We start from the raw sequence: 27,431 nt of genomic DNA on the forward strand, positions 1-27,431 counted from the left end.
GTCTGAAGATTTCTTCCAGGACAAAATAAAGTCCATCATGTAGGTTTCCACAACCGAATGAAATTGGGAACTGCTGGTCTAGAGAGCATTATAGCTCGCGGTGTCCTTCAGCCTTCAGGCTTCAGGCTGACACCTTCATATCAGTATCGTCCCATTGCGCGATAGGGCGCTCTTGTTCTCACTTTCCGCACTCCATTCTCATACTCGAGCTTGAGGTGAGCCTTAACCCAGTGAAATCTGTTGCAAAGTAACGGAAATTATTTTAGTTAAAAAAAAATGATTTCACATGAATAGTAAAAAGTTGTTATTTTCCTCAAAAATTAATAATTTTGTGCTTAGACATAATTTTTTTTTGTATTTTATAAATTTTCAAAAAAATTACAATTTTGGTTATTTTCTCAAATACTATACTAGGCTCATGCCCGTATTAAAGTAGTCGTACATGATTTATGTAAGAATAACAAAAAAATATTTTGTAGAACAAATATTAAAACATAAGGGAAAAGGACATGTTATGGTAAAACAAAGCTTAAAAAATATATATTATTATATAAACGATATTAGAAATAGAAATAAAGATTAAAATGATTGATAAAAAGATATTTTTATAAAATAAAATATATACATCAAAATATTAAAAGCAAGATTAAAATACCAGTTATTCTAGGTCATTATTAGTTTTCCTTAACCTGTGTTAATCATGGTACCTACGTATCTAGAAATAAGGTTAGATTTGAATTTAGTGAAATAAAAAATAAATGATTGACTGAAATTATTTTTAAACAGTTTTAGGAACTCGCGTATTTTTTAAAGAAAGCTTTTAAAGTAAAAAATAATTACTTGACTTTACTAGTATATTGATGTTCACTTTAGTTTAAAGTTTAGTTTAGTCTATAATTTTTGATTTTTTTTTTAAATAAGTACCTCCAAGATTGTGTTTCACGCCTCTACGTATTTATAACGGTCAATAATCTGGTGGGTGCTTACCCGAATGCACCACAAATGGCATTTAGTCTATTTTGGATGAAAATAATTCAAAATTAGAATAGTTGTCTGCATATTTTTCGGTGTTCAACTTTTTCATACACTTATTGGAAAATTTGGTATCAAGATACAATTTTATTTTTTCACAACATAATTATTCGATGTATTGTGCCACCTGATGGAAAAATAATCTACCTTCACATACCACATGGATAGACGAGGCCTATACTATTGCAGGAATACATCTCCTACACAGGTTAGTGAATGCTTCCTTTATACGTTTAGGCAATTATTGATCATAATTTTTGAGGTGAGAACGCCGCGTACATAATTAATTATTTGTTTTATTTCTTTAGATATAAAGCCCGCTTTGTTGGGACTATTTATTCGCAACACCAGTACACATCATTTTTCCTTTTTTTTTCAAAGAAAGTTTGCATTGGATGATACATTTTGAATATTATTTCAACCGCCATGCTAGGGATGCTCCTGTGTTATGGCGGGTAAATTTTACAAGTTAGATTTTCATAACAAACATGATAGTTTGTAAACTATACAATTCCGATTTTTTTAATATTTTATGAGACAAATAACTAGTGAATAATTGATTGAATATTGATAAGTATTATATTTTGTTTGAATTAGGTCAATTGAAGAATGTGGGAGATGTGTGGATGGAGATTAGGGAATTAAAGTTTAGAATGTATGGGTGTTTTATTAAAATGTATTGCAGATGTAAGGATCCATATAGTTATTTGTGTTTTGAAATGGAGTTGAATTTCTTTTTATTGGATATCAGGGAGAAGGTTGAAGGTTTTGGGAGCTAGTTAGGTGAATAGTCTTTGTACTGATGTAGTATGAGGTTTAGTTACATTGTAGTGTCGTTTGGTTATATTTCTGGTGGTGTGATTGTTGTGTAAGGGTGTTTTTTTTTATTTCATTTGTACAAGAAGTGTGTTAGCATAAATTTAAATGGAGTTGACGTATATTTAAGATATTATAATACTCGATAAAACGATAAATTTAGGAATATCTTGTCTGTCGCTTGTTAATAAGACGTATTACCATTTTTTGTACTTTTTGCAGAAGATCAATAATAGTTTGAGCACAGCCACCCAAATGATAATACCGTATGCTAATATGCATTGGAAGAGTATACTGATTTAATTGTTGTAGGAGTAAGGATATTTCTAAGAGTTGGAAACACATAAAACAGCGTGCGAATGCAAGGAGTTAGGCTAACATTGTAATATAACATTATACAAAACAGGTCATATGTACAATGAAATGTTGGATAAAGTTGTCGTAATATTTTCGCTACACGCTTAATACGCAAAAAATTCCATTTTTCTCAATCAAAGTTAATTTTGAATGTTAGGAAATACACATAAATTATTTAAATTACCCCATCTAAACCCTAAAAACTCATTTTGTACATGTGTAACTTAAATCCCCGACTTAAATAGTTTGGTTATAAGTTTAAATCAAGTTTTGTTTTATAAAGAACCTTTGCATGAAGTTTACCGAAAATATATTATACGTACGAGGAAATGTTTTTTTATCATTATCATGTTTGTAATAATTTAACTGCAAAATATATACGAGTAGGAATAAAAAATTTGCTTTAAGATATGTTTTTGTACCTTCTTCGTGAAAGTTATTGAATTCTCGACGGAGAATACTTAAATTTTGAAATGATAAATGAAAAGGTAGATTGTATAAGTTTTTCAGTTATGTGAAGATGACACAATACTGTAATAAAGTCGAAATCTTAACGACGTAAGTGAAGAAGACGTGAACCAAAATATGCGACGCGTGACTCCGGTGTATTGGAACGAATAACGGTCGAATTCACCCTAGCAAATCTCTAAAGTAAAGTGGAAATCTTAACGACAAGCCTCTGGCCACAAAATTTGAGCCTTCAGACAATTAAAAGAGTCTTGTGCTGCCTTAAGACACAGTCTGGTACAAAGAAGGATAAGATAACATAACATTGTCCATCGGGAGAATTATGTCAGACCCGGTTGTGTTCCTTTTGAGTCATCAACAACTTAATTGACAGTCCTGCCATCGTTGCCGCTATGAAATTCCATGCGCTGACTAGGAATATAATGTCACATTTCTCTGCATTACATGGACAACCAACTATCACTAACCAATAGGATGCATGATCTAGGCAACAAGTTTGAAGGCAATATTGTTATATTTATTGATTGCATTTATAGAATCAAGCGTAATTTTCTTTATTACTTTGTTGAATTCTACTAATTATATTGTCTTTATTAACAACACTTTGTTGAATCTAATAAATTATCGTAGCTTTTGTAGGATACTTTTTTTTCTTCCTGATTTTATCGATTCTTTCGTACTCCTCTAACTAGCTAGGGCTTAAAACAATACCCTTTCATGTTTCTAACTAACTAGTACTGCGGCTCATTTGGCCTTATTCCTATTACCATCTGATGGTTGTTTTTACTTGACTGATTTTAATGTGTTTTATGAGGAAAAATTTTTAACTGGATAAAAAACCTCATACTTAGTTATTTGTCTTATATGTAGTGTTGTTCTAATTTCTATATTATTTTTTGTTACTGTTACATGTTTTACTAATATTGTTTCTCAGTTTATCAGTTTACTGTTAAATCATGCTATAGAAAAATATTGATAATTTTTGATAGCTCACTAGATATATTCTCTTCTTAAAATCCATCTAAAAGCCCGGCTGGGTGTAAAAACAAATAAAATAAAATGTATTTGTATAGAAACTAGATTGTATATTTTGATTTAACAGTAGTAGTGGGCGTGCGATGCTATCCAGGCACTTGTAATACGGTAATTTGTTAATTTCAATACACACTTGAATATCATGCCGCGAAAAGGGGGAGATTTTGATATACGAGAATACAGCTTGCGATGGTTGATTTCTTCCGGCAACAAAAACGAGCTTTTCAAATTTAATTAAAATAGTCTAATCCTTCTCGTTGAACGGGTTAAGTATTGGCTCTGCACTGGCTGGGACTGAATTAAGGCTGTGCGGGTACCATGTAACGTGTGACATTATCGTAAGTTAACACCCTCCCGCACCGAGGCGATCTGTGTCGCCGTGAGTGGCGTTCGGTGTCCACTCGAGGCGAAACACCGTATCGAACTATCCGTTTTCGCGCATTTCTCCGAACTAACGAATTATAATTTCCCTTACGAGGGCTTTCGTATGTATCTCTTGCACTGAAGTTAAAGCTTGATTATGTCAACATGGACGTCAAGGATATGTTCAAGTATTACAAGACGTGATTAATCTGTGAACACTACATAAGGGTCTCACTTCGCAGGATCGGTAGAACTATTACAGTCCGCCCAATATTGAAAAGTTGTTGGGCGGAACGAATTAAGGGAGTGAATGGAGGAGTAACAGATTGTTCGGGAGGTGCCAGGTGTTTCAGATCTAGTCAATTCCAGAATTCACGTCTTGTCTGAACGGCAGTTTCAATAAAAAAATGAAATTGCTACCTACTCTACCGCTTGTCTAAATTGTTCCCACAACCAATTCCAATGTATTGCATCAAAACGAATCCCTGTTCTAGAGTTCATTAAAACTGAAATGCACATAGACACGGACACCACTTTTAATAGCCTGATAAAAGAAACAGCTCGCAATATAATCTGGTACCTATCGACAAGCAATAGAAATAATGTAGGTACATGTAAATATAATTTTTTACTTCAAAGAAAATTTCACCGCCATCAAAAATGTAAAGTTCGTTAATCGGTGCTTAAAGTCTGTCATGTATGTCTTTTCCATGGAACTATGATTGGATTTTTTATAAGGAGAGGTACTTTCTGCAAACTCTGCCTAATTCAACCTTGGCATACTTATGCGTAAAGCGTCATATGTAAAAATTTGACGTAAAATATAGAGAAATCGTTGGGTAAAGAATGTCGGGTACATCTTGTTCCACACTTTATCTATATGAATAGATAAAGTGTGAAATAATAGTATGAACTTAAAAGACATTTTTATACCTTCGCTTTTTTAGGAGAGGCTTCATTGTAATCTTAGGAAGTGGTCGCTGCGACCCGACCCGGCACATTGTAATCTCCGGCGACCCTCGTGATGAATGCAGATTGTCCGGCCTCGCGATCGGCGGACTCATGCGCGGGCCCACACGCGAGACTCCGCTTAATTGTTTTATGGGAAACATCTCTTGGACCGTCGCGGCGGACATGTTCATGATTATTGCGCGCCGGGTTGATTGGGGAGCTTTATGGCGACCGTTGAATTGGCGGAATCCAACACTTATCTGGTGACTATTTATTTTATGCTCGTAGTGTTGTAGGATTGAGCGCTGTGGAACTTGGCAGGAATGCCTATGTGATATTGATTGGGAGATGTTTATAGCAATTGCAGAGGTGCGCACTTTGTCTCTTGAAATGCAATTGGATAGGATGTACTCGGACTGAATACTGTAAAATGAACTTCCCGAGTCAAGGCGTGTCTGTGCTAAAATGGTAAGATCACATTTGAAAGTAAATATTATTATTTTGCACACTGTACTTACACATAAGTACATACACGCGTACAGCGTGTTTCAAAAATGTTATCCTTATTTTAGAAAGTAAATTCCGGTAAAATTAAAAAAAAAAAATTATTAAAAAAACACTTGCCTTACAATAAAAAAATAACATACAAAAGAACCTAGGATTATTTACAAAACAAGATGTTATAAATACATGCAAGTTAGAAGTTACAAAAGTGATAATTATTCACAACAACATTAACAGTGAGTAGGTATATATTTATTATTATTCTCCTTAAAGATTGCATTAAATTAACTCTAAAGAAATTCAGTATCGCCTTGAAACGCCAGACGCAATTGCTTAAATTAGTTCTGAAGATGATATGGGGATACCTACCTATCACAGTCTAGTCCCCCTCTGTAAAGTACGGCCCCGAGGCGTCTAGCTCCTCGTTCTTAATTCAAAGACAAACGGACCGGTAAAAGAGCATTCTAATTGGATGATTAATCAAATTAAATTATTATTTACCGAGAGCAAATCAGCATTACGGAATAATTTGCGATGTGCAAAAATGTCCTTGTTTTTTATATATATAATTTAATTTAGTTTCATGTGAAATAGTTTGATATTGATATACTGTACTATATTTTAAATGTAATTACTTAATTACCAAATTTTTTTGTGAAATACCACAATTCAGGACAATTAATTAACACGATGCGGTGCTTAGAATGACTTACTTAGATATGTATTACAAAGTTCTTAGAAATTTCATATACCCAAAATGTTCAAAATGTTGCCAAGTAACAAATAAAATTATAAAATCCCAAATAGATTCAGATGTATGCTGAAAACATGGCTCATAAGTAGAAATACTTTATACCAATCATCACTATCAATCAAAAGTTCTTATTTATTAGCATGTAGATTTACTGTTATTTTAGATTATGTGTGCCAATAATAATAATCTGAATATCGAAGTTAATTAGTAATAATAATCTGTATGCATATTTACATTGTAATTGAATATGTAGATCCTGTCGACAATTGCTTAATTGTAGTTTAGCGGGATAATACTTAAGAACGATAAAAAAATGAGACGAAAAAAACGATACTTGTATTGGATTAAGCTGTGTTATATTTTTAGTAAGGTTGTAGATGTTTCAATTTCGGAGGCGTGTCTGGGTACCACCGCCCTGAGAACCATTTATTAGATAACCAACACCTCTGCTATAGGTCACCCCAAGTGGTTCGCTACGTTTGGTGATTTTACAAGGGGGCCCTGGTTCATCGGGTGACGTGTGTTCAGGATGCGCCTGCCCGCCAGCTTCGTTGGGTGCCAGATCGGGAGATGCCGGTTTGGCGAGACCCTTTGACCTATCTCGACCCATCGTCTTGCGCTGCAGTGGTAGGGATATATTAATATATATTCGTCACTCCTGAATACACTGATACCTCGATTCCTACACATTTTACATTCCCAGAATTTCCTCTCCTTCCTTTCCTTAAAAAGGCCATCCACACAGAATTCCCAAATATGCCATGAGGGAAATTATTTTCCTCAGGGCCTCCTGTGTGGGGTTAATGTAAAAAAAAATGCTATCCGATGGGTACAATCAAGCACATCACGTGATACGCACTCCAACTTGTTCCAGCAGCATCGTACAAACGAGACAGAACAAAGTATGACACAAAAAAAAAAAATTTAAAAAAATTTAATTGATCCATTGAGCTATACAATTAGAGGCGGTATTGCATACTAATATCTCATTGAAATGTGTTCCACTATTAGAACGCGAAAAGCGGTACGCGTAAACCGGAATAACATAGGCCATAATCCCACTCACTCCAAATACTTGAAACTTGATATCCCTAACTAGCATCATTTTGAAAAAATTGAATTTCTTCACTCCCTTTATAAATTACTTCAATGACATAATTGAACATGATGCCTGATCACTGATCAGATCATCATCTGAGCATGATTGTTCGCGGTAATAGAACACGGTGGTTGATGGTGTCCCTGACTACTGGTACTGACTTCATCCCTTTGATAAACGTCATCAGTTGGCCCAACAAAGGGACCCCAAAGTGGATTTACTATCCGCCAAGGGCGGAATTGAAAAATTTAGGGCGCCAGTTTCAGTCCTTTGGCAATCAGGAAGAGAATAATTTTCGGTAAATGTCGTGGTGATATTAAATTAATCACAATTTTTTTTAAAACAAATGTTGATTTTTTTTCTGAATTTTTGTGGTTTCACTAGCGGAGTCGAAATGTTGCGTTGCTTTAAATGGTTTTAGCCATGTTTGATGCCCAGATTTGAATAGCCGGGAACTTTCCAACCTTAATCTTCCTCGTCTGCTTCCCCTCCCAATTTCCTTTAGCTTCACGTATACTCCAATTGTGGATGCAATTGTTCGACTGACTCCGAGCACTTATGTGAATTTTTATGCGGTGTTTACATTTTTTTTGCAATTGGTAATTAATATCAAAAGAGTATCTATTATCAATATATTCGTTGGTATAAAAAATATTATGTCCGCAACGATTAGCAATTATTGCAAACGGTTGTTGCTGGCCTTGAAAATTTATTATTATCTTTATCACTTCTACAATATTTGTAAGAAAATCTTTTGTTAAAGCAGACAGTGTTTTATACTCCTATAAAGAAAAAGAGTAAGTAATAAAATTGTATATTCCTTATAGTCAGGTACTTACTTATTTAATTAGGTAAAACTGTTTTAGGGCTACGAGTATAATACATTTAGCACCGAATGAATCTAATGGCGTACTTCGAGTGTATTAAAAATAATATATTAAAATGAATTAGAAAACAATTGCAACCCCATAAAGCGGGCACAAATTTTAATTACCCATAAGAAAAATGTGTTCTGGAAACATAAGTCACCAGGGGGCAGGTTTACATCGGGGATGCAGAAACCAGAAGGACGTATCTAGTTTGTACCTAATAAGTAATTACGCTTAGCCAATAAATCGCGCAATGAGGCGGCTCTCGCTAAGGATAAGAGGACTCCTTGCGCAATTCAGGAAGTGCTTTAAGTAAGAGGGAATAATAAATTACTTGGTAGTAGTTCGCTTTTAAGTCTCGCATCCCCTGAGGGGTGGCCCCAGTCTTGTGTTGACATCCCTTCCGACCAATTACTTCTATCATCAAGGCTGATGGGACTTTACAAACTAAGGGATGGAATGATTCGAAAAATCGAATGTTTTCATTTGAAGTTTCTTTTGCACAGATTATTTATAAATAAAACGATTTGGTTAATTATTTTTAACTTTAAATTTCGTAATTTTTAACATTGCGTTGGGGAAATAATAATTACAATTCACTAAAGGTTATACTCTCTACCGAATAGAAATAATTTATTACTAACATGACCGGTCGGTGGCTGAGTTGACATCGCGTTTGGGTACCACCCAAGTGCAGTGTGTTCAATTCCTCGGCTGGCTAAGTCCTCCATTACAGCACAGGCAACATTATCCGCTTATTGTGATTCTTTAAAAAAAAAATTAATCAACACGTGTTTTACAATGGTTTTAGAATTCGGATAAATTATTACACAAATCATTCATAATTAAATCGCGCGTAGTAACTACCAATTTATCTATAAAAAAACTGGTCATTTGAATCTAGTTGCTACCTAAAATCACGCGATGTAACTTAATTTGGCAAGATGAAAACTGAGAAATTCTATTTTCTACATTTCATGTATGTATAGAATGAAAACAATCATTTCGAAAAAATATATGATTTCAAGAACTTCACCGATTGTTTAGATTTGGAAAGATTCTAATAAACATTTTATAATTTTCCACACATGCATTCTGCGCCCTAGAGGTGATTTTTCACCACAACGATACTCAAATTATTCTGTTATTATCATTATCAGTTCCATGTAAGAAAATTTTACACTTGTACGTACATAGAAGAAGAAGGATATTGTTTTGTTTAATAAATTAACGGACTTTACAATGACCACTGCACCGACAGCAAACGCCCACGCCAAAACTAAAATTTTAACCTCGCTTACGTATCTCGTCGTCTCCTTTCGATTGCGTCATTAAAGACAATCACAAACATCGAACATAAAAGCTCACGATGAACGATACATGATTAACAATTTAACCCTCGGCTGGGCGTGGGAAGCGGGGGTTGGTTCCGAACCCCACCCACTCACTACCCGGTACCGTGCGCATTGTGTCTTGTGTGCATAAGGCTGCAGTGGCACGCCCCCGAGGAGTCTCTCGCCGCAAGACAATACCCGGCTTATTAAGACATTAATGGAGTCTCTCCTTTTTTGGTGCACTCTGTACCTAGTGCCCACCTACCCGAGGTGCCTGGGAACCGATCTCTTGAGATTGAGCTATTTATAAGGTGGGCATTTAAAGATCGACTGCTCCGACTTAAACAACGATAATTTTATAAAAAATAATGATAATGGAAGTGTGTTGTGGGCGTATCCATGTGCCTGTAATTAATTAGAAATTAATTTGCTATCCTGAAAAAAAAAGTTAAATAATTACTATTTTTCGGAGAAAAAGTTATTCATCTTTCTGCCATGACAATGCATTCACTCGACTCCACAAGTCGGTAGTACCTATCTAGTATCTATCATGAATTAGTTAAGAGCTTTTCACAAATAATGTATGCAGCTCAGAAATAGGGTGCATTTTTATGTAATGACGTGCGGTTTCCTTTGACGTCATACATTTTTTTCTTCTCCATTCTGCAAAGTAGTATATATGATTTTGCGTGGTGGTAATTTTTAAAATAAATTCACTAGAAGTTTCCTTTTCAGTTCGAAGAATTCTTTTTGTTGATACTATTGATCTGCACCGATTGGCTTTTTAGTAATACTTAAAGCCCGAACCAAATATCGCTCACACTCAAACTGTCCCAAACTTCACTACGGCTGTATACAGTACTTAGGTATAATATTCACAAATCACCTTTTTTAAAAACTGCAGATATTAACATATTATGATGTTATTTTTCAATTGTCCGTTTATCTAAAAATAATAATTTCCACTGAATGGTTTTGGTAAGGTAGAGAACATTTGTATATTTAGAGTTTTTGAATTGAAGTACTTATCACTAATTACTTACCAATTATCAGTTTTCGCTTGCCGTATTTTTTGAAGAAGATAAATCAGATTGCGAATGGCAAAATTTGAAATCCTCCCATGATGGTAAAGCGGAAAATGTTTCTTGACACGATGAAGAACGTTTCCGCAAGTGGACTAAGGATTGAACCCGCTAAGTCTAGGTGGGAAACCAACGTTTTGTACTCAGCCACTGACTTACACGAAAAACTTGTATTCCTTCAAAATCCGTAACTTAAATAAAACACATAAAAGAGTTTTGATATAAATTTGCAATACTAATCGTTAAGTATCTTCAAGAATACGTCCTACGTAATGTGAAAAGTATCTCGTAACCAAAATAATCGACACAATGGACCCACGCGACGGTAATGGCTGAGGGCATTCATTTGCCAAACGGGACGAATAACAATATAATGACTCTATCGAGATCGGCTTGAACATACTAGTTCCTTCCTTCATGCCATGCTCTGCTAATTTTATGGCTGGACATTAAATATTGAAAATAAAATTATTAGCGTCGCTTGTTACTCATATAATAATATATTTTTTTTTTTTTTTTTAAAGAAAGACAAACATTCCCGGGTTACGAATAACCCAACAATGTTTGAAAATCTCCTACTACCACCACAGAAAGCCGAAAATGTTGCTTGTGTTGTGATGGAGGACTTAGCCAGCCGAGGAATCGAACACGCGACGCTCGGGTGAGACCCAAGCGCTATGCCCACTCAACCACTGACCGGTCTAATATATAAATATAATTTATAGGTTATGTAGTAGGATGTATTTATTATTAAAAACATGGTTGTTTTGTCCCTTAATCAAAATAGGTAATAACTATAAATATTTTCTCAAGTGTGAAGCCGAAAATATGTTTCTACAAAGCAATCGATCAGTGAATTCCTTTCTGGAATTTCGCATCGTCCCCCGTTACTTTTCCAATTTGTCAATTGATGTGTAGAAAAATTATGAAATAATAAAACCGGTAACCATTTTTATACAACAAAAAAAACGCGCTAGTGAAAATTTACTATCAAAAATAATAATAATAATAATTGTTTATTCCAGAATGTGGGGAGGTGAGTGCAATCCCACACATTCCATAAAATATAACTACAATGTTATATACAGAGATAAGTAAGAACAAATAAAATAAAATATGAAATGTAAGTTTGATAAAACAAATAAAACATAAGATAAAGTAAAAGGAAATATATAGAATGGAGAGTGATATCATAAAAAATTTACATTTCTTGTAAGCTTATTGGTATATCGGAGCGATAATTATGGGGGCCAATATTTTTCTCCAATGTTTTTCGATGCTCGATCCTGAGGTCTGGCGGGATTCGATGATGAGGACGTTTCTGGAGTTCGTCAAAGTTTCAAATAGTTTTTGGATTATTGTACAACGCGATTGGACGAACATCTAAATCGCTACCATCGTCGTAACCTAGTTGATAGGGTATATATTATATTGTATACCTATCTTTCTGAATGGGAATTAGTTTTCATCCGTAAAAATAATCTTGTGATCTGTACAAGAATTAACGTTCCAAAAAACAAAAATAAAAATCATATTCTTTTAGATTTTTTTGGTAGGTACGCTACTGAATTGGGGATTGCTAATTTTCTTATTTCATTATATCTTGCGAATATATTACCCACTAAACAACTGAACGAACAAAAAATCTCAATGTTTTTACGTACTCTTCAATTGCAATACATATTTTCATATTTCTTCAGCATTGGTGCTACGAGATCTACTGTCTTACATTGTTGTTTTTTTATACGACGTAATTATGTAAAAAAAACATGTTGAAGAAAACGTAGGTGGGTTAAGCCCCTAAGCAAAGTGAATGCGCCTCGATGTGTGCGGTTATCTGTTACATCATTTAAAAACAGTTTATATAAATTACATCGGCTTCGAACAGTTAAACTGTTTAATGTTTAAATGATCCATCGATCAAAAGGTTAGAGGGCAGAATAATATTATGTAATCACTTTGATATAGAAATCACTAGAAGAACTCTATAGGTTCATTTTTTGTTCCTCATTTTGCAAACGAATAACTTTAGAAATGCTCGAACTGCTTGACATGACTTAACTAGCTACTTCCCCATCTTCCACTTTCTCATCTCCTTCCCCTCCTCACTAGTTTCAGCCTCACACACACCCCAATTGTGGATGTGTTATGTCTGGCTCCGGGTCGTTGGAATGAGTTGTAACTCTGATGCAGTAACTACCCACGTAAAATAATAGATCGTTGTCTTAAATATATTGATGGATAGTATTTTAAAACTCCATAATGTTGGAAAATATAAAATTATGAAAACCGATCATTTCGGAAAAGAGGTTTTGAATAAAAAACATGTGTGATTTGCTCACCCCCATAAAATTCAATTCACTTGGGATAATTTTAGCCAAAGCCTGTCTAGTATAACCCATTTCAAAGTGTAATGCATTGTTGTCCATTTATCCCAAAGCACTTACGTTTTATGGTTATTATTTTAACATTGATACCAGTACCTATGTATTGATATAAAACAAGCGTGAAGACATAGCGGTACCATGGTAATATTTAATTATTCATTCATTTTAGAATTAAATCGTTTCACGGCTTTGCCAAGGGGGCTCAGATGTGGAGAAAAGATATCACCATGAATACCTAACGCTTTTTCCTCGACACAAATTTGATGTCTCAAAAATTTTGAATTTTTTTCCGTATTATCATCATTGACTGAAGTCTCCAGTAATGTTCATAATATCAAGTAAATATAATCTCTGTTTCGGGTTTTTGGTCAAGCATTTTAATAAAAATATTTTTAACAGTATTTACGGAAATATACGTACTCATTAAGGTGATATTTTCCAAAAGAAGGTCGATATTCGTAGTTTCACCACAGATTGACAAAGTCTTTGGAAGTTATACACAATAAACGCAACTTATATTTAATTTATTTTAGAATATATCTAGTAATATTGTCTAACTATTAATTGAGTAGGTAGGTGGTATGGCTAGTTTAAATATTAAAGAATGATCACTTCATACAAAGGTTAAAAAGTTAAATATTTTATGCTATTGATGAAACATGACATATTTCAGAGCACAAATTTCTAATAATGTAAGAATAGTTTGTTATAGACTAAACTCGACAATAACAATAATGAAAAACACTTGATTAACATTCAAAATCTCTACTCTTAAGTCCTCCAGATGGCAATCAATCAATCAACTCCGTCCAATTACTCCATGTAATACTAAGTTATACTAATTTATACAACACCATTTGTGTAAAATATCATCTCAATGGCGCTTAAAATAGTTTCCCGGAATTTTATGGGCTACTACTATTTACACCGCTATATTTAATCAAAAGTTCATGTTTACAAGGATTTCAGAATTGTTTCTAAACTGTCAAGAATAAAAATGTTAAGCCATCATAACATTTTCCAATGGAAATGTAACAATACTATTGGTAGAAGCAATAAGGTATGTAAATTAACCTACTATATAACAGAGAACAGCCTTCAAATTGTCACACCCACAATACATGACAAAGTCACCGATTAAAGCAATTTTCCTTGTCAAGGTTTCCCGGAATGCCCCCTGCGCCTATGAAACCAACTACCTTTACCTTACTCCGCCAAGAACTAAGAGCATTGCCAAGTATACGCCTGCCCGCTGCGGATCGTGACAGCCGTCAGTTTGACAGTTCCAGCTGTCAGATGTCCGGCCACGTGACAGCCCATTGTTCGGCGTTGACATTCACGCGCCACTATTGCGATTTATAAGGCGGTTTCAATTACTAAGAGCAATAATGCTGATGATTCGTAATGCTCTCAAAATTGTATAAAATGATACAATAACGCAATACGACAGCAATAATAAAGTCGTTCACTTTAGCTTAGATTGACAGAAGCGGTACATAGAAAAAAGTTCACTCAAGATTCTAACTAAGGACCGTAATCTGTAAAGGTATTTCAGATTTAATCGAAGATCTAAACCGTTAATCATAAAAATCGGTAACTATGCGGGTATTTCGGGAAAATAAATATATTAGGAACGAAAATATATTTATTTATTGTTTAGGAACATTTACAGACTATTAACATGAAAAAAAAATTATTGGATAAGCGCTGCAAAAAACGTATATGTCAACAGTCCACTTAAAAATGTTCACATCATGCACAGTTTAAGTGTAATTATACACTATGTATTAACAAAAAATATAAACAGCAAAACGTGAGCAAAGGCAAAATGAAAGAGATATCAAAAACAAAAGCAACAAAAATAAAACAGAAAACAAATAGAGTAAATAAAAAAAAAAACAAACAAACATTCACAATCTCTTGCTAATTTGCTTTTTAAAATAAGCGAGACTATTTGCATATATATCTATGTAGTTACACTCAATAGAATTGTACAGACGACACATTCCAGACAATGGATTGAAGTATGCAATATTGTTCTTAAAATTCTAGATGGAATTTATTCTGACTCCTTAGATTACGTCTATTAGGAAACTTAATAAGAATATTGCTCACACAATGAGTTGTTTCAAGCTTGTCATGAATAATTTTGTGTAGACATAGTAAGTCAGCAAATTGTCTTCTTTTATCCAGGGTCGTAAAGTTAAAGTATTGGAGTGGTTCCTCATAAGACTACAGTACGGCACTTAGTCCAAGTTTAAATGATAACAATCTTAGATTTTTTTTTTGTACAGATTCAATAGTTTTTGAATATTTCAAGTAGTGTGGGTAAATAAATCGGTAAAATATTTTTAATATTATTTTATTCATTGGACAATTTGTATGGCGCCGCTTTTGTGAGATATCACCTCAGGGGCGCGAATAGTGTACTTAATTTGGACACTAATATAGAAGTTCATAAAAATAATAAATTAGATTTGAGTCCGCGACCCCACGAGCTTGGGAGACACCACAGAAGACCTCGCGTTCATCCATCATAAGAGACATTCAAAAGTATTATTATCCATGAGAAAAAATTATACATAAATAAATTGACTTTACCGGTCACGTATCAGAGGTCAATCATAGTCTTTACTTTTTGCTTACAGGAGAGTCATTCGAGATTCTTAAAAGTTTAATTTTATGAACTATTAATATAAAAACAAATAAATATTATTAATAATATACATAAACAAGATGAATTATAAAGTCAGATAGGAGAAGAAAAATTAGGTTGCTATCTTGATATACCTGTGTGTCTTGACATGAACTCAAAACCTTACTCTATCCGGAAGAACGCATTTGCCAGTTGTGCTACCTCAACATACTTCCTTACTGTTATTTTCATAAAAAATCATATATATTTTAAAACGATTGATATTCTTTTCGTGATTTATTTTTTTCTTAATTATTGGCATTCGTCTATTTTAAAGTGACAGCTTATTTCACAGAATTTGAGAAATTCATCAAATTTAAAATTTGACTTTCTGAAGTTCTGTTATTATACCATGAAATAATGAACAGGTGCGTATAATGTATATTGTATATGTATATACCTTCATCAAATTCAGCATCATTCAAAGCAATAACCCTTCTTTTCACAATCAACGATGTAACAACGGTTAGTTGAAAGCTGTTCCGGCCTGACTGTCAGAGAGCCGGGATGACAGTTCTCAGTTGAACGGTGAACGGTCCGCCGTGCCCGGTTGACACCGGAGTTGATATTACGGAGGAATTCTGGAGCAAGGGGTAGATGTCGTCTCCGAAGCGCCGCGCCGTCAGGTGTCAGACGTCGGTAATTCTCTCCCGTCAGTAGCGCAGCGGGGATGGAATTCGAGGTAGATAACCTTAGGATAAAGATGCTGTGATTTAAAATTATTTAGAACTAATCTTATCTAAAACGAATAATTGCTACAAATAAATTCTTCCAAGTGTTAGAATAATACACAGACATATGAATATATATACTAGAAATTAAAGGTGAGGGGTAAAATCAACTGTTGAAGAACGAAGGGGGTAAAGCTGACTGTGATTCGTCAATAAATCAATCTGACAGTATATAGGCATCTCGCATTATAATATCACCATTTAGTTCTTAAAAGTAAAACTGCTTTTGAATGAATAGACATTTTTACATGGGAGCGCAAATTACTCGCCACGTTATGAACAAATTTGCGAAGTCCAAATTCGGCAAAAAAAAATTCTTCTATTTTCAGAGTCGAATATTTTGTTTACGTATTTAGTTAAGACACTTTTATAAGTGTTCATAATTTACTTCCCAGTAACAACAATGCGCACACTTGGGAATCGCTACATTCGACCAATGTTGGCTCGATGTGATAGTATATGTTTCTACAACTGATTCATATTATACGACGTGAATAAGCTTAAAATGATGCTTACATATGGAATGTAATACGACAATTGGGTTTATTCTCTTTTTCACATCTATTTTTAGAAGTTTTCATATCACAAGCCACTATTTTGCCGTGTTATTTCATAAAATGCCTCGACCATAGCTCGACGCTAGTTCGAACAAGAATGATGACGTCACATTCTCAAGATTCACGGGAAGCCATACGCGAGCCCAGCCGGCTCCAATGGAACCGGTATGGGGAATGGGGAATAATACGCTTTCAATCACTTAGGGCAGGTCTACTAATATTCATATGTCTATGGAATAATACAATAATTTAAAAAGGAGTTCAAAATAATAATATTAATGTTATCATCTATAATCAGCTGCTGATTTTATATCATTGTTTAACTATTTTCTAAGACAAGGTACCCTCCCCTATTGGAGGTTGGCTATTACAATAAGTTGAATAACTCGTTGGAAATGTATTTACTAAACATTTTTTAAATTGACTCCACACAGGAGGCCCCGAGGAAAATAATTTCCCACAGGGCCCATGTCATCCTTGAGCATGCTGTGTGGATGGTCTTTTAAGAAAAAAACGAGAGGAAGTTCTGGGAAAGAAAAAGGTATGAGGGTTGGGTGGGTAGGAGTGACAGACGCATGAATCCATTTCCCCACTACTGTACAATCGATCGAGAGGGACCAGCTGAAGAGGTCAAAGGGTCTGTTCTATACACTTTTTACATGGTACGTTCAATAATAAATAAACAATGGGACTAGAATGTACATTAATTTTACTTTACATTTTAGAAATTTAAATATATTTTTTAAATACCTTTAACACAATCATTACACTTTACTCACTCTTTGTAACACCTACGTCAACAGTATTACAGGAACCATGTTATTCAACTTTAACCCATAAAACTTTATTAAACAAATAATATTTTGACATCTAATAACAGAAAATTATTTATTTTAGCACAAACACCGTATTTGATAATACTCCGTGGTCTTGACAAGCCACTTAATATTACCTTTTTTATGTTCGACAATCAACAGTTCGGCCCCCCTGAGAATGCCTGAGATGCCGTCACGAATATCTGTCACCCTGCTTTCCGTTTCGTCCGTTCCCTCCTGCCGCTAGCAGCACGGCGAGCCACCCACTCCAGCCACAGTTCACTGGTGCGGGGGGTGCGGGGAATTTCCCTTCACCGGCCAACTCTTCCCAGGCTCGAGGTCACGTCTGACACCCGCTTGTCAAATCCTTTATTTTTTTATCGAAATATTTGACAAATTCATGACGGTGATAAATCAATTTCGTATCATTGTTTTGGATTGACTCGGGTCTGATAGGTCACGTACGATAAATAATTGTGATTATACAATAGTTGTGATTGTGATTGAAGACAACTATTTGCTATGGAGTCCGTGACTAAAGTTTCTTGGGTTGATTTATTTCATTTGAACCGTTATATCCATGTCACAAAAAGTGAATAGAGAGTTAATTTTATACATTATTATTTACAGAAAGGTAGAAACAGAAACACATTAGAGTTTAAGTAAGTACGGACAAAATATTTTTGATAATATATTGAGCCATTATTTTTGGTGCGCCTATTTATGAATGTGATCGCTTTATTTAATTGAACATCAAAAAATTATTTTGATTTTGATGATCGGAGCTACCTATTTTGTGCATCTAAATAGTGAGCTACTTGAAAAAATAGACTGGTTTATGTTTTGAACACATTTTTATGTAATAAAATTAAGCCAAATGTAAACACCCATACATGTATAATAGATATAAAATATGTAATATGTTTTTGATTCTTTATTCAGATGTATCCAAGATTTTTTTATATCTAATTGGAAAAAAATACATAAAATACAAATTACTAAAGTAATAAAGTAAATACTGCTAATTTTGCTGTTGATGTAAATGCAAATGGTAGCAGAAGTCGAGGACCCCCGAGGAAGACATGGCACGATCAAGTGAATTACATACTCTAATCGGGCCATGTCATGAGTGAGAAAAATAGAAGAGTATGTATGAGACGATGTATGAATGTGAATGAGGCAAGAAGTGTGTGCCAAGACAGAGTTGTTTGACGGTCCGTCCTCTCTGCCTACCCCTGCGTGGAAACGGCGTGATGGTTAGTTAGTGTTTTAATTATAAGTACTGCTATAAAGTGACTAAAATAATATGGGTAAATCTTCTTATATATTTTTTTAATCACATGTATAGCACATATCCTACAAAAGATGCAAAAACTTGTTGCTCTCTTTACGGCTCTTAATAGGTAATCGTAATGTTTTTGTCCATTATAAAACACGCTGTTCGGGTGCACTTAAGTTTAGTTTTGGGAAGCCTAATGTCTCGGCAACTTCTTGTAAGATAACATTTTAATGGTATATAATATCAATTGGCAGATATTTAGCGAGCATGTTATAATTAAAATTTTAAATCATTGTTAACGTATTATTAGTTAAGTTGTCATCATATTTAATTTTAACGCCAGTAAAAATCATTCTCCTCTCCATATTTTTCTACATTATATAGTTAATTGTTTTGAAAATTAATAAAAAAACTAGATGGGGTCGATAGAGACAGATTAATAAGAAGAATGGATATCGATAAGATAAGTGCATCGAGGATAAGCTGTAAGATATATTCTGGCCCAGTGTCGTGCCTAAACTATTAGCCATTTAGCGATGTTTGAACCGATCGATGTACATTACACTCATACAGTTTCCGAAATAAAGGGATTTTATCATAATATACCTATACATTATATTGTATTCTCATTTCTACACTTACTATGTTTATGTTTTTTAGTTTTGTAAGATGACATTAAGTAACTACATTTAAGATGGGTTGTTTCGCAAAATTTGAACAATTCATCAAATTCTAAAGTTAATTTTCAAGTTGTGTGAAGGTTGTATTAGTGTTATTTTATTATATCATTATTGGCAAGTTTTTTCGCAAAACTAAAATGATGAAAGAACTTTCACAGAACTGGAAAATCAACTTTGAATTTTGATGAATTTTTCAAATTCTGTGAAACAACCCGTCCTTAGTAAGTATAATAAGTAAGTGCATTAAATTCCACGAAAAAAGCGTCGCGTCGCTCTAAAACTTTCTTGACAATAACCCGTAATATCACAATTCAAAATAAATACATTTAAACATATTTAAATTAACTTTAGCTTTGTTAAAACAAAAAACTTTGTTTAAAAGGAATCTAAATAATTGATTTATTCCAACCTTCTCCTTCCTTCCCAAATTAGTTATCCAATTACAATATTCTCCCACATATACATACGAAGATCCCGCCAGAAATAGCGATGAAACGCTTTTGACGTCGCCAAATATTTAAATATATAGCGTGGCCCAAGAGTTGTGGTGCCAATCGGGTGTATATTCTTAAAATAGAACATTGTCCGTTGTTTGTTAGTGCGGTCACATCATCGAGCGGGGAGGGTGTGATATGAGCCCCAAAATTTCATTCTTCGCGACCAAAGAATTTGTCAAAACTCCGCAACGGAAAAGATTACATGAGTTATTTATGTAGATTTTGAGGCCTATTCTAAAAATTAAGCTGAGCAAAAAACGTGAATTATGCCCAACGACTAACGAAATACGTTTTTACGCAAAAAAGTAACGAGTATAGAAATTCTATCCACGTTTTTTTTTCTCCAAGTATCTATATTTCTCTCTCTGGTTTCAATCCTGGGATTGGTTTGCAGCAATTTCATCTAATCTTCTCTTCCATTCTTCCTTGTCTTGTGCGGCTCTTTTGACTTGTGCATATGATGAGCAGCGCACGTCCACCAGCAGGTCCTCCAGGTACTCTCGGTGTGGGCGTCCCCTAGAGTTGGTCCCCTCGGTCATACCCTCCATTATGACATGCAAGAGGCCTTCTTGTTGTATCTATATATTGTCAAGTTGTTTGTAAACGTATCTCTAAATAAACAACCCAACTGAAATACAACTTTCCTATTGCTAAGATGTTAAATTAACCTAACTTTATATATATATACCGTTTTTCTGGAATCAATCAGCATTCACACGATTCTAGTAAAAATAATCGGAAATTTTATAGTAAATTTATCTTACTTGGGATTAGTTTGGGTTTCCTAGATTTGCAAAACAAATCATTTGGGAAATTTATAGAAAAACACCCATGAATATTAACGTGCTAAGAAGGAAGAATTCTTTCAGAAGAATGGTCCAGCTAAATATCACACAAGAATAATAAAATTCTAGTAATATTTTTATTGTAGTATTCTTAGTACCTCATATTTATTATTTTAACTGCTGTGACTATTTATAAATAATATTTACCCATTTAACTGCTGTGACTATTTATAAATAATATCTACCTATTATAAGTAGGCATCGCAAGTAACACAATGCTTATTTTCACCTCCTCGGTCGAGAGACAATGTTTTCCACTAGCAATTCGGAGGTCGCGTGTTCAAATTCCGGCATGCCCAAGTAAATATAATTTTACCAATTTAGTGTTGTTTCACAATTAAAACTAATTTATGGTATACTTTCGGCACGTTCCAGAATGGAAGATACTCTCAGTATCGCCCTGTTGAAAGACCGCCAGTTAGAATTGGAACTTTGGCTTTGCTTGAAATGTCAGTGTTTGGTAACCAGACCTTAATAGCCAGGTACATCGCCAGCTTACTCTCCCCACTACCTGCAGCCTCATAACAAACCATAATTGGAGATGCCATAGTCTCACTGAATAACAATTCATCGCAAATATCTGAACCCTTCGGTACAGCCCGTAACATATTGTTACGATGCTAATACTACCGTTTATTTTGTTTATATGTAAGAACCTACCTACCTAATAAATAAAAATCTAGGCAGTATTCCGGTAAATTAACTTATATATGTATGGTTTTACTTTCCAACAGAAAAAGATAGATTCAAATAATTCCGGGCGCATTTTCCATTATATGTGCTCAGGCCGTTTAAATGTTTAAGCCTTGGTGTTTTACGAAATAAATCACTGTGCGGCGAGTTATCTACGCACGTAGGTATTTGTACGAAAGTAACTTGAATCCTTTTTTTACGTGTCACGTCTAATGTGTAATCGAAATATTGCTAAGGGTTATTTTTAACTGAAAAGCTAAATATTACATGTTAATGAAGTAAATGCAAATGTGAGCTTGCAATAGAATATGATTCTTGGTTCGGTAACCTGACGGCAAGTCCTACTATTGATAATTTTGTTTATTCATTTACCTACAGAAGGTAGGCATCTATCTACCCATTCATTAGGTCATCTAGGATTTGACTAAAAGCCCATATCTAAGGTCTACGTCTTTCATGTGTCTATCCGCCTTAAAATAGGGCAGCTTTTTGAGAACCTCACATCCATTCAATACAAAATATATTTTCCAATAATAAATTACTACCAAAAGGACGAATTAAAAATTAAAACGGCGACACAACGAAATCTCCGTGTGAAATGCCCTCTCAATCACCACGCTTCAAACCTATATAATTATAGTCTAATATCTCCCATCAATGGTTCTGTTCGTTTGACAGCTGTTGCAACACCTCTCAATGCTCTCGAGCAATTCGGACTCTGAAATCTGAGACCCAATAAATCATCAGTTCGTGATCCAACGTCATCAGCCAGGAATTAAAATGGAATAAAAACAATAAAGCACACCTTGTTTCTTGGACAGACCATCATTTATTTAGGCCAAACATCATTCAGCGAGAATAACGATTACTTTCAACATCAATTATTCGACAAATTTAATACATTTTTATACAAGTTTTATAGTTTTATCAACAAGCACGAAAAACATAGCAATAATAATGTAACCGGTAAACTTTTCAATGATTCTTTATAACTGTTGTATCGTGAGAAGTCTAAGACATAAAACTGTAAAGGGCGGTTTGTTCTTCTCTCAATAAAACGGATTCACACTATCACATGGTTAAAATGTTCTTAGTAAACAATAATGTTGTAATTATCAAATTGGATCAAAGCACGACTAAACATCACGAAGCAGATAACATTACTCGAGATTCAAGTGTACAAGTTCCGTAACAATTCGAATATTTAAAAAAAATCGCCAAGGAACGAGGATAACAAATACCTACATAATTCATTAGAAATACATTTCACAAGAGCAAGTATTTTGTTATTTTTTTTATTCATTTCAATGGACTAGGTACTATGTTCGTAACTTTGACGGTCGTGCATCGATCTAATAAAATTGTATTTTTTCTTACTATTAGCAGGTGGATAAGAGTGTTTTAACTACTTACACATGAAAATATCACAAGAATGATTTTGAACTTAACTATTTTAAATACAGCAGACTGTTGTATTTGTCATTTGGTGGACAGGAACATGGAAATGATATGGGTGAATAACATTGTAATTTGATTTTAACACTATTACATTATTTACATAATCATCCTGCGGATTTTTATCGGTGCAAAAAGTATGATAGTTAAAAGTTTCATAAAGAAATCATTTTGAGAAATTCCAAATGCTAGGTATACCTATTCGTAGATAGGCGGGGAATTTTCATTGGAGAAGGTAAACATATTTTAAAAAATGGTAATATACCCTCAATTTGTATTGGTATAAATCGCGTTTGTTCACTTTCAATTTTTAATTCAACAAACATAAAAAGAACTTTTTTTTACTGAATTGCACATTTTTCAATCGTCAAGTTTTTTTTTCTGAATAACTACAATAATTATCAAATTAACAGCTTCGTATATATAACCAACTATATATATATTGTTGGTTACATATATATATATATATAACCAACTGAAAAGTGTGACTGGCATTTTTAGATTTTTTAACATATTTATTCTTAGTAAAATTCTAACATGCGAATGCATAAAATAATTTTATACAAATCTACTTAAGTACATGTTTGTCTCCGATTCATTTCACAATATGTTTAACTTAGGAGGCAAATGTTTGAAAACCATAATACTTAAAACAATTACAATACAGCAAAATATTATAACATAATCGTCGCACAAAACTCCATTTACAATGGAAGCCCGCTAATAAATGTTAATTAGATTATGAACTATTAATCTAGAATTATCTACCATAAATAAGTTTAAACAGAATCACTTCTAAATCCGCATCACAAGCTTTTGACATAAACAATCTACTATTACCTACTTACGGCTAATATTAAACATGATATGCTAACACGTAACTATTACTGGGAATACTCTAAACATATTCATCATTATTACATATGTATCGTCTATGAAACGAATTCAACGGTTTTTTGTTCATTTTAATGAATACCTCGGCATTACAAATGTTTAATCTTATTATAATTATTTAGTCTTTCAGTTAACGAAATGTTTTCTAACGTTTAGTCCTCCCGATTACCCGATTACGAAGATTGCACATAATCCATATTATTATTATATAAGTGAGTAAAATTGTGCTCTGTTTGATGAAGAGAGCGCTAAACATGACAAGGTATCGGGACCCGAATCTTCACACTCCTTCCTGGAAGTTCAGGCGGAAAACTTACATCACGAGACCGGGACGTGGTGCTGGTACATCTGCTCCTGGCGCTCACACAACGAGGTCATCCTTCTCAGGGGGTCGCTGGATTCACGAAAAAGCAGATTGTCTTCTTCCCGAGGAGGGTGGTCCTGGCGGCCGGGAGAGATGACGGGGGGAGACGACGCTGACAGCGGAGAGTGGGCATCTCTCCCGCCGGCCCCCGCCCTGCGCCAATACTGCTGGACAGCCTCCGACACAAACACAGGGAGGGACGGAACAGACTCACCCCCGTAAGGATGGTACTTTAAAGTCTCCAAGGTTGAAGCTAAACCCTTGATATCGGCGTAGAGCCGGTTCAACAAATCCGCGTTAAAACCCATCCCGTTGTTAGCTTGAGCCATCGTTGCTTCTATTCTCCCGAGCTTTTGGGGATGATGCGGTGAAGATGTCGACAGGAGTTTCCTGTGCAGAGACATGTTGGAACTATGACGGTCTCGGCTGCGCTTGGATGGAAATGCCGCGTTGCACCCGCTGATGTCGCACTGATGTAAAAGTTTTAAATGCACGTTGCGGAAGTGGATGCGCAGCAAGAAGTGGTTCTGAAATATCTGCCCGCAGGCGGTGCACTTGTCGGGGTTTTCTTCGTCGATCGGAATCTCCAGCGCGTTTAAGTCCTCCGAGTGGCAGTGGAGGTCGGCGGAGACGGTTTCGCTTTCCGCCGACGGGGAACGCATCCTCATCAGACTCATGGGCTCCGGGGAGAACTCGCTCTTGCACTTTGACTCTCCGCCATACAAATCCGAACGGAGACGAATCTTTTCCCCGCCGGACCGGCTCGAATTCGGAGAATGGATTATCTCAGACTTCTCGTCGGGTATATTGTCGTTTATTTCCCTTTTTAGCTCGAAGGCGTCAGATCTGTTCAATAGCGACATGTTTTCGATTTTAGGCATTTTTAACGATATTGGCTCATCGATGGCATTAAATGTATTGTTATTTTTCATGTTTTCGTAAGCCAGCACATCTTTAATATCGCCACTTCTGTATATTTCGCTAGTAATGTCATCGTCGGACATGTTTAAATCGGTGGATTGAGAACAACGAATCGGTTTTTCACTTTTACGCTTTCTTTTGTTTGTGACTAGCACCAACGGTTTTATTTCTTCTGGGGGAGGTGAAATTTCGATTGGCTTAATGACGAGGCTAATCGGTTGATCAGTATCTAGCACTTCCTCTTTAGATTCGCATTTGGGAAAAGTGCGTGTAGAACGCATGCTCAGATCTTCAGGTTCGTCGTTATTTCTCACGATAAGATCGGCCGGCATTTCGGGACCTAAACTCTTCTCGCTCATCTCTTGTCCGTATTTCTGATAATCCGCAAGGAATTTATTAATGTTAGCGAGTTTTTGAATCTTCTCGTCTTCCTTTCTGGCTTGAGCTTCTTCTACCACTTTTCTATTAGCTTCGTGCAGCTTATAGGCGGCATGATCGTCGTTGGAAGCACTTTGACGGTAAAGTTTTTCGAAATCACCAAAGTTTGGAACTGCACCCCGAGACATGATAGGCATTTGTTCTGAGACGAGCAGAGGGAGTGGCATGGGGAGGGGGCGGGGGCCGGGGAGGAGTGGGAAGGGTTGAGAAGATCTGCCATCATGAGCGGAGATCTTCCGGCGGGTGTGGGGGGAGTGAAGCTTTGGGTTAGGGTTAGCACTGTGTCGGTTTCTAGACCTCCTGGAGCTAAACATCATGGTGCAGCCCTCCACGGTGCACTTGTGCATCTCCCGGAGGTGAACGGCTGAGAAGTGGATCTTGAGAGCTCCTTTGTCACAGAAAGTTTTGAGGCACACGTTACACTGTACTCTTTTCTTCCCGGTGGACGGATTGATGAACTGAATGCCGAGGTTCATCGGCCACTGAGTGAGGTCATGCCTCTTGCCCATGGATCTCGATTGGTAAGAATCCGATGGGGACCTGGGCTCTGGCCCGCTGTGGTCACCAAGATTGAAGGAAATATCCGGAGAATCTCTTCCGCAATCTTCATCGTCGTCGTTATCATTATAATTCCTCGACTCATCAGTGGCGGACGAGTTGGGAGACATCTTGCTGGCTGCGGTCTTGAAGGGGTCCTCATGGTGGGAAGAAGGTGGAGCACCACCGAAACTCGCTCCGAGGTTGCGGAAGTCGAAAGGTTGCGAAGGTCTGATTGGGGTGGAGGTATGGGGAGGCAGCAGGAAGTATCCCAAGCCCATCGGCAAGGGATGCTTTGGGGGTGAATCTCTGTTTTCCATTTTTTTCTATTTTCTTCCACAGCTAGTAAATTCGGAACATTTCCGATTTCCAAATTCTGTAACAATGATAAAAAATAATTAAAATCAAATATTGATTTTTTTCACTAGGTACCTACTGTTTAAATTATAAAATAAAACTATTGACTTGAAATGGCAAAAAAAGATTAAAAAAATTATTGTGTTTATTATTTTTCAAATAAATTTTAGATGAAATTTAATTTGTCAACAGTGATTGTAAAAATCAAAAACACGCACCTTCTAAAGTTTGAAATTGTCGCAAGTCTATATGGAGTAAACAACACGAGAGGACTGGTCCACACAAAACTCCTAACACCATCTAGTAGCGAGCGCGGACACTGACCGTTCAAAAAAAATCTTTGTCGATATCCGTCACACGGAGACAGGCGAAGATTCGTCAAGGCGAAGGACCAGAGATAAGAACGCAAATGCACGTGCTAACCGACCGGCGGCTCGGACGCGACTGAAATTTTCTTCGGAGGCACAGGTGACGCCTTCGTAGGCAGACAGGGACAAAGCGACAAAAACTCCGACAGAGACGGAACTACTAAGAGTGTCCACCGCCCGCTAGAAAGAGAACTCCCGTTTCAAATATTTTCTCAGCTCTCCGCGTATTGGAAGACGCGCTTAGAAAATTAAGA

The 27,431-nt window shown here is 35.5% G+C and overlaps 1 protein-coding gene across 1 annotated transcript; it reads right to left on the bottom strand.

Annotated features, from left to right (window-relative positions):
• Positions 1-22,672: 22,672 nt before the first annotated feature.
• LOC149425679 (zinc finger protein basonuclin-2-like) lies at positions 22,673-27,223 on the bottom strand. The gene is made up of 2 exons (XM_089644379.1): positions 27,028-27,223; positions 22,673-26,828 (listed from the first exon to the last, which is right to left on the bottom strand). Exon 2 carries the CDS (start codon positions 26,770-26,772, stop codon positions 24,511-24,513), a length of 2,262 nt encoding a protein of 753 aa, XP_089500505.1. The 5' UTR covers positions 26,773-26,828; positions 27,028-27,223; the 3' UTR covers positions 22,673-24,510.
• Between the last annotated feature and the right edge of the window lie 208 nt (positions 27,224-27,431).

Source organism: Hesperophylax consimilis, chromosome 2 (assembly GCF_061612785.1).
Source record: "Hesperophylax consimilis isolate HC1 chromosome 2, BYU_Hcon_1.0, whole genome shotgun sequence".
NCBI lineage: Eukaryota > Metazoa > Arthropoda > Insecta > Trichoptera > Limnephilidae > Hesperophylax > Hesperophylax consimilis.